Source organism: Daktulosphaira vitifoliae, unplaced genomic scaffold (assembly GCF_025091365.1).
Source record: "Daktulosphaira vitifoliae isolate Bord-2020 unplaced genomic scaffold, ASM2509136v1 Scaffold_5, whole genome shotgun sequence".
Classification (NCBI taxonomy): Eukaryota; Metazoa; Arthropoda; class Insecta; order Hemiptera; family Phylloxeridae; genus Daktulosphaira; species Daktulosphaira vitifoliae.
Window position 1 is genome coordinate 8,631,887 of NW_026099576.1, and position 9,550 is coordinate 8,641,436.

General features: G+C 25.0%; 2 protein-coding genes across 5 annotated transcripts in view; one reads left to right on the forward strand and one right to left on the reverse strand.

The window, feature by feature from the left end:
• Positions 1–902: 902 nt before the first annotated feature.
• LOC126907571 (uncharacterized PE-PGRS family protein PE_PGRS46-like) lies at positions 903–4,209 on the reverse strand. Of its 3 annotated transcripts, none has more exons than XM_050688940.1 (5): positions 4,105–4,209; positions 3,421–3,754; positions 3,025–3,336; positions 1,716–1,824; positions 903–1,104 (listed from the first exon to the last, which is right to left on the reverse strand). In XM_050688940.1, the coding sequence occupies exons 1-5, from the start codon at positions 4,159–4,161 to the stop codon at positions 1,017–1,019; spliced, it is 900 nt and encodes a 299-aa protein (XP_050544897.1). In that variant the 5' UTR covers positions 4,162–4,209; the 3' UTR covers positions 903–1,016. The 3 variants fall into 3 exon arrangements, with proteins under 3 accessions (XP_050544897.1, XP_050544896.1, XP_050544894.1); XM_050688939.1 differs by having other exon boundaries at positions 3,025–3,378; XM_050688937.1 differs by having other exon boundaries at positions 3,025–3,754.
• A 3,214-nt stretch (positions 4,210–7,423) lies between these two features.
• LOC126907568 (protein PFC0760c-like) overlaps positions 7,424–9,550 on the forward strand; it is a 13,487-nt gene continuing 11,360 nt past the window's right edge. Inside the window, exons 1-2 of one of the 2 annotated variants that reach the window (XM_050688934.1) lie at positions 7,424–7,566; positions 7,775–9,202. In XM_050688934.1, coding sequence (XP_050544891.1) covers positions 7,780–9,202 — 1,423 coding nt within the window. In that variant the 5' untranslated portion in view covers positions 7,424–7,566; positions 7,775–7,779. Of the gene's footprint in view, positions 7,567–7,665; positions 9,203–9,550 lie in introns of those variants that run through there. The other variant, XM_050688933.1, reaches the window with a different exon arrangement.

Consider the following 9,550-nt stretch of genomic DNA (forward strand, 5'->3'; position numbering starts at 1 on the left):
TTTAGTACAATAGATATAAAAGTAGTGAAGTTAAAAAAAAGGGATTTTCGGTTGTCATTGCGTATTGGTCTGTGATTTTGACGGATATTTTTTACTATTGCATTTCGATAAGTGACCTTTAATGAACAAGCCAAAATACTTAAAAATTGAATTACTGTATATTAATATTGCAGCAATTAGACAACCGCTGAACCCAAGAAATGAGAATACTTTAATTATTTAAAAGTACTAATAATAATTAGCCTATTTAAGTGCACCAAAAACTACGCATTATGTATTATATATCAAATCGTTTAGTGTACATATAGTTCCATTTTTTTATTCTATTAAGTTTTGTTAAGCTTATTGTTGTACGATAGGGTTAACTTAGCCAGTTGATTATTATTTTTTTTCACTGAATCAAATCAAAAACTATGATATTGTTATTATTATTTTTATCTGTCTTCAATTTTTTTTTGTTCAAAATTATATTAATTTGCATTGCTCTATAAATATTTTTTATTAATTAGTATTATTTTGGTGTTGACGATGTAATTTTATTATCATAACAATCTATAGTATTGTTAAATAATTATTTGAATTAGTTAAAATATTTTTCCATGTGACATCTCATTGTCTGTCTTTTTTAGAAGAAATAATTTTGATCAAATAAATAAATACAATTAATATAATAAATATTTCGTTATAGTGTTAATCGATAATCACCTAGTGAAATTATTATTTATTGATATATTATACAGACATGTTTATTTTGTATATAAATAGAACACAAATTGCTCTTACGATTTAAGGATTCATATCATTCAAATGTTCTCATGAATAGTAATATGTAAAAATGATTAAAAAATTGATTTTATTAAAAATAATAATAAAACAAAATTATTTAAAAAATACTTGTTCTTTATTATTATTATTTGTTTTTTTTTTTTTTTTGATTTATGTCAAGTTGGTATATTTGTATGCAAAATAATAAAAAAATAAATAAATTATTACATTACTAAATAAATAACTTGATATTACAAACCCAACCACGAGAATAAAATACAGCTTGGTTGATAATACATTGGTTGAGGTTTATACAAGAACCTACACCATCCAGTACACCTGTAAAGTTATCAAGACTTACTTATACATTTTAAACACACGTAGACGCAAATAATCAAGTCGCAGTAGCTGACTGAAATTAAAACAGTTATGGTTTTAATTATAATTAGAAAATAATAATATACACAAGATGTTTGATTTATCGGTTTGACCTCTCAATTACTCTCAAAATATATACAATATTGAAAAACAAATTTTGTTTTATTTTAGTTAAATAACGAGAATAACTTCCGAAGTACTGGTTCAAATATTGTAATCGACCAGTTGTTCTTTTAATTAGATCATTATCTAATAAATAAGCTAGTTTATTATCTATATTTCCATTAAAAAAAGTTGACACCTCCATAAGTTATAATGGATGATTCTAAAAAATAATTATTAGTTGATAAATCAAGAAATATATGTAACTAAAATAGAGCAAAAAAATTTCTTTCTGTATTATATTTATTTTGAGAGTAATCGAGTGGTTTATGATAAATCGATCACTTTATACATATATTATATTATTATTTTCTATTATTTATAAAAACAAATATGTTTATTTTTAATTTAAGCTTGTACTGTATTTGCGTCTACATAAAAATAAAAACGTTGCTTAAAATTTTACTAACCAGTTAGGATATACATAATAAACCTGAGTGTTGTAAACTGACTGGGTTTGGACAGGTTGGATAGGTGCAACAGTTACCCTCGGTGTTGTCGTTACTGGTGGTAGTGTAACTAAAATATATATATATAAATAAAAAACGGAATACAACAAGTTTATAAATGAATAATATATTACAACATACTTATTGAGGTATGATATCGACAAAGGCGAAAGTGAGTGATTAAGTCTCGGTAATAAATAGTTTATAATTAAATAGTTAATAATTTTCAAAATAAAGTTGTAAATAATATACCATATGATGTTTTATAAAATATATCAATATGATTTTCGAAGAGAGAAGAATCGGAAGTTGTAAGAACAGTTATAGAAATGAATGTTGATGGAAGATGAGGTAGAGGAAGACCAAAAAAGAGATGGAGGGATATTATTGTATGTCATATAAGGACGGCTGATGTGAGTGTAGACGATGTAGGAGATCATGTCAAGTGGAAGTTTAGGATAAGGGTGGCCGACCCCAAGTAGTTGGGATTAAGGCTAAGAAGAAGAAGAAGAAGAATATGATTTTCGAGGAATTTATTTTTACAGAAACCGATTAATACGTTTTCAAAAATAAAGAAAATTATTATTTTTATAAGCTAAATATATTTTGTTATTGCTATATTCTATTCAATTATTGTTATTCATTATTTATATAAAACGTTTTCTCCTAGAACTTTTTTGTAGCAAAGAGGACGAGAAACGCCTAGAGCAGCGAAATCACACCCCAGTACTCACGTATCAAAATATAAAAAATTACCCACTGAGCAAATAAGTCACCTTCTAGCAATTAGTAGGAAATAAAATAAAAAAAATAAAATAAAACTCAATTACACAGAAAAAAAACAATGAAACAAATTTTGTTGTCTTTGGTATATGACATATGGTTATTTAGTTATTCAACTAATTGTAAAGAAAAAGTCAAAAACATTTTCCGAATTTCAATTGTTATTTATTTTAAGTCAAAAAAAAAAATAACTTTATCATGAATAATTGTTATACTCATAAAATAAATATACTATTTTCTTAAGTGACAAACACAAGTCTATTAAATTATTTTGTTCAAACTCACAAATAATGTACTAAAAAAATACTTATAAAAATTAAATTTCAATTTTTCCAACTTTTTGAGATTTATTAATAATTTATAATAATAAATAAAACATAAATATTGTACACGTCAATTTGGCTGTTACCTGTGTTAAAATATATTCTTTTTTATAACTATAATAATTATCTTACAATACTATTATGTTACAATATTAAATTCTCACCTGGAACAACTGGGCGAGTAACTGTAGAGGGAGTCGTTATTGAGGTTTGAGTAATAACTATTGGCATAGTTGGATTCAACATGGCTAATGGAAAGTTACAATTGATCTCACATCCGTAAGGAGGAAAAAATGGAAATGGCAACATACCTTGCATACCCAATCCTCCACTAATACTTAATCCGTTTGTGCCTGCAGTTATTCCCATTCCATTTATATTTAACCCATTTGTAGTACTCGGTATGCCTACTCCGGCTAAACCCAAACCTGTACCTATTCCATTCATACCCGTATTAGCTCCTAATACTCCTGTGCCTAATCCATTCATACCCATATTAGCTCCTAATACTCCTGTACCTAATCCATTCATACCCGTATTAGCTCCTAATACTCCTGTACCTAATCCATTCATACCCGTATTAGCTCCTAATACTCCTGTGCCTAATCCATTCATACCACTATTAGTACCCAAAACTGCTGGACCGAATGTACCGAAAGTAGCTTGTCTACCGGTGCCAGCATTATCAGCTGCACCAGCTACGCCTGAAGCACTAATGGAACCAGAAGCACTAAACGCTCTAGCAGCACCAGTAGCACCAATGCCAGTAGTACCACTTAGTCTACCATTAGCGCCAGCTCCACTAGCAGTCCCGGCACCACCAATTGATCCGGTAGCTCCAACACCGCCACCAGCACCGGGAGTACCAGCAGTGTCACCATTATTTTGACATGTCTGAAAGTAAACTATAGAATTTAATATAATACAAATATAGATTAATTTTAATTAGTTCATAAAATTGAATTTTAGAATTAAATCAAAATTTTTCTAATTTTAATTTTAATAATTTTATCGAATAAAAATTGGATTAATTAGAATTTTTATTTGTTAAAACGTGTAAATAATAGTTTAATTTAATTGAAAGACTGTATTAAAAACAAAAAATCTTAACGTCTAAGTCTGGTTTTAAAATTGGTAATTAAAATATAAAACAATACTTATTAGCTTTATATATATATTTACTATCTTGTTGCATAAAAATATACCTATAAAACGATAACCAATAATGATTGAAAAATACTCACGGTCTGATCAATAATAATGGCGATTAACCATAATACACATTTTACTTTGGCATTCATGACTTGATATGATCAAAGCAAAATCATTTATGACAATTATTTAACATATATTTAGGTTATATACTATAAAATAATATAAGTTCGACATTGAATTGGTCAAAGATTGGAAATTTCCGTGGGGTTTTGCCACACATCAAATACATGAAAACAACAAAAATTATAATTGTCACGCACTTTATTAACTCGACTTTTCCCTAACATTCTCTAACAGTAAGGTCATTTTGTACATTTAATTGTTTTCCGTTTTGATGAATATAAAGAGTTCACTATTGTTTTAGTTTTATTTTTTAAACTAAAACCTATTATCAGTATTAACCTGAACAATTGTGCACTATTTCAGGTGAAATAAAGAGGAGTGATAACTTGAAAAGTAAAATAAAATTTATAAATTTATGTACTTGGCTTTTTTTTTTATTCAGTTTTGAGTAATAACATTAATTATCATTAACAAAACGTTTGAACTATTTTACCTATCAAAATGCGTTTTTAAAAATTTAAACACTTTTATTAAGACAATATTTCTTAAAAATTAAAGAAAATATAAATAAATTTTGAGATTAATCATCCAAATTTTTTATTAAGAGCTTATGAGCTAATGAATGACTAATTTAAGACATTGTTAGCAGCTACTTTGATAGAGATCTTTTTTTATGCTCACAACACGCTGATAATATGAGAAAAATCTATTTATTTATTTTTTCTTATGGTTTCTTAACACTATTTGAGAAAAAATGTAATTTGTGTTTTTGTTATGTAGCCACCGACGCTACTTAGGGGAATAAGATGACTAGGTTACAATGGGTAATAGTGTATTTTCTAAATATGATAAAAGACAAAAATAGAGTTATTACAGGGTGTATTTTAAAAAATAACAATAATAAACAAATGTAAAATAAAATCACTTCAATAATTAGTTATAAAAATTCAAATAAATAACATAACCGTAGGTTTTTAAGGTCAGAAATAGAATATGAAGCAATATAAATATAGTGTTGAAGATTTTATTTTTCTCATTCAAATAAAAAATAAATAGAACAATTTTTTCGATGAGAAAATTAAAAGGTCATCGAGTATGGCAGAATCAAGTACCCCGGGCAGCACAATTTCTAAAAGTGGTTCTAGTCAAAAATACATATATAGTTAGATATTTTTCATAATAAATAATTCGCAAAATAATCAATTGGTGCAATTAAAACTGAAAAACAATTTTATTAATTTGTTAAAGGCTGAAGTAAACAAAAACAAAACTATTTTTAAATATTTTACATTATGAATTGCACACAAAAAAAAAATCTGATAGAATTGATTTTTAATACTCCTATAAGTAATCAATATGTTACTACAACTATAACATTAAATATTTATAATTGGGCATTTGGGAAATTTGAAAAAAAAAATTGTTGGTGTGATACCAACAAACATGGGACACAACAACTAAAATAACATTAATTATATACCATGTTTTCAAGAAGATAACATTACTTAGTATATGAAAAAAAAAAACTAAAAAACTACATATATTTTTATGTTATCGTACAGACAGGTGAACTTTACGTGTTCATAAAATATTGGTAATAATCGAAATATATATTTTGAATGATCCTCTTTATTTGGCATTATACGTATAAATACACATACATGCTTTAAACATAATGTTCGATTATAAATTGAGATTTATTATTATTATAACACTTATAACAGCTATTATATTTTGTATACAAATTACTATAGCCTTAAAATTTTTAATTTGATTTTAAATTTAATTTTAAGTTATAATTTTATAAAATTTATACGTATCTAAAATTTAATGTAATACATTTTTGTTTTTATAACAACCGTAACATATTTTTTGCTAATATTATTTATTTAAGTAGTTATTACACATATTTTTTGTCAAAAATATATCAGATCCTATTTTGAAAATAAAATATTTCTTACGAATGTGTTTGACTATCTACAAAGGTGTAATGAACATACACTATAGTATAAATAAAGAAGACGATATAGCATGTTATCTGATTTTTTTATATGAAATTGATTATGTTTGTATTAAAGAAAAATCTAAATTGCCCAGAAGAAGTCACTTTTCAGTTATTAGCTAATATGCTAAAAGACGTTGGGATATTAAAACATAATGAGGAGAGCTCTTAAAATTTAAAAATTATTAAATAACAACATTATGTTTCAATCACAATTTTTTATATTTCTAAGTATATGATATGCTTATTAATAACTTAAAATAAAAAAATTTCACGTAATTGAACTACAAAGTTGAACTTCAGCAAATAATTTTAATTTGATATAAATTGTCGTGTTTCAATGACAATTAATTATTATAATTAACTGCGTTTTCGTAGCTTGAACGACTTTCCTTGTTTATTGTTATTTTAGGATTATCAAATGTGTTTGATATAGAAGATGAGTGTAAAACGTTAACAATGTCAAACCAGCCAACTAATAATAGAAAAAAATCAATAAATTGTTTATTAATTAAGTTTATAACATAAATAACTAAAATATTACAGGATAATTAAAATAAAATTAAACTTTACTATTATATACTATTATAATTTTCCGATGCCCATTTTATTTTAGGATAGGCAACTTAATAGGCTACTGAATTATTTCAAATCTGATTTAAAATTTGTTGTATCCTTTAAAAACATACAAAAAACATATATTTGTTATAAATTTAACTATTTTTCTTGTATATTTTTCTAACTGTGGTTTATAAAACATTTTATTTATTAAGTATGATTCATTTTTAATCTTTGGTATTAATAACTTGAATGCAAAAATTTCCCCAAAACCGCATTTTTGTGATAGAAACTTTTAGATAAAAGCTACAGAATTAATCAACTTAATTAGCCTTTTTAGCTCAATCGAAATCACATGACTCGGTCTATATGTACCAAAGTTTACTGTTATATTACTGGTCTATACAGGTGTCTCGTTCTCTTTAAAAAAAAACAAAGTTTTTAAGTCAGAATATTAAACATGAAAAGAAAATAATAATTATTATTATTAACCTATAATTGTTATAGCTTTCTATTTAACATTCAAAATATACATTAGAAATAATTACATTGATAATTATTATAATAATATTATAATTATTATATAATATTTATAATCTATAAATTATTCTATAATAAACTTATAACAAACTAAATTTAGAATTCTTCATAAATTGAATATTTGATTTAAAATTTAAATTTTAAATGCAGGTATAAAAAAATACTGTGAATTACAAGCTACGTTTCGTTATAGTTATTGTATTATGCACATTTTTTAGTCAATAAATTTTGTATCAATAATTAAATAACTGAAGAATTTGCCTACGATTGAACAATAAACAATGTGGTTTGAACACACTGAATTAATAAAAAAAAATCTCTAAATAAGGTGCTATTTTTTATTTAAATTTATATTTATATTTGTATACAAAAAATAAATGTATAAGAATATGATTTTGGCCAATATTTTTTTTTTAAATATCTTTTAAATAAAATTGTCTATAATGTAAAAATTGATTGTTATACAACGTAAATATAATACATCAAAATGATAATTTTTATACTTGTTATACTTACCGTATATTCAAAATTTTCAGTTTCGATGGATTATACATATATGCATTGCAATTTTTCTAAGTATATGTTTAATTATTTCAAATACAGTGAGCAATATCTATTGAGCTTTGATAATACGATTTCTGAAACTCAACTATCTACCTATGGAACAGCAATCAAAACTCATGATGAAATCATAATGGTCATGTTAGGAACATTGCGAGAAATTAGTGATCATCATAATGCAAAAGATTTGATAACTGTTAATTTATACTTGAACAATGTTTCGGGATCCTTAAATATGATCGCTAAAAACGATAATGGTGAATTTAGTAGATCTGAAATTTCTAAACATTTACTTAAAGGATATAAAATAATACATCAATCAATTGTACAACGATTAGAGTATTTTATTGAAGATAAATGTTCCAATGTATCCTTTGACAATGATTTTATACTGTACACTAATTTTAAAAAACCAATTGAATATAGCTCGGAAAACTTACATTGTGTATTGGAACAGCTAAAAAATAAAATCATTAATGATATGAAAATATATTTAACTTTAAGAGATATACATTCATTAGAAAACAATCCATTATTAGAAAATTATAATGTCATTATGAAATATTTAGCGTTAGCATATGAAAGTAAAAAATACAATCGTTTTCATCCAAAATATTATTTGTTTTATGACTTAATGGAGAAACGTCCTCATAATTTTGAACTAGATCTTGCGTCAGGCTCCCAAGCAAAACAAAGAGCCTCCTATAATGACGATGGCCAACTGAGCGACATTTTAGACGAGCTGCGATTTACACCGATTTTGAAAACAAGTGAGATAAATTATCGAATAAAATTGTTAGACATATTTCGATTTGTCAAATTCGATTTTGATTTGATAAATATAGAGACATTTCAGTTATTGGTAAATACAGCAGCAACACGGCCTATTCTGTCTGCCTTGCGTAGTTATGTGGTATTAATTAATGTGTTTATTCATCAGAATAAAGCGGTACAATTCTATTTAAAGGATAAAATTATTAAAATGGGTGAGGATATCACTGCTCTTATAAATGCTTTTATGGATTTAAATTTATTTAAATGTAATTTTAAAAAAAAAATGAGATATATATTTAATAAGACGTTTTATTTTATTGAATCTCTCAAAGATCTTAATGATTTATTTATAAATGAACAAGCACGAAAACTTTTAACATATGTTGACTTAATTATGAAAAGAAAATATCTATGTTTTAAATTTAATCACTTTGATAAAACATATGATGTAGAAGATAGTATTACTGAAGTTATTGATTCAACAGCCAAGAAAATCTATGCTTTATCAATATATATTGAAAAATTAAAAGAATATCAATATTGCTTTGATATTGCGAATAATTATTTAACTCTAAAGAACTTAAACATTCTTACATTTAAAAAGGTCCTAAAACATACAATACCATATGGTAAGTAATTGGGTTATTTAAAAATCTTATATTTTGCGGGATTTAATTAAAAAACGTTATATTCTTTTAATAAAAGAGACTTTTTGCTTTTTTTTATGCTTATGAGGTCTTTTACAAAATCAGTTCACAATTAGTGACGTCGCTCTAAAAATGAATAAAAATATACGCTATTTTACCGCTTGAAGTCTTGACTTTTTTGAGACATTCACCCAGAGATTTTAAGATATTATAAAAATATATTTAAATTTATTATTTTTTACCGTTTTGTGACCTTTTTAGCTTTGATGCGAAGCTGAGAAGGTATTGGTTTTACTAAGATGTGTTTTTTTTTTTTTTTTTTTTTTTTTT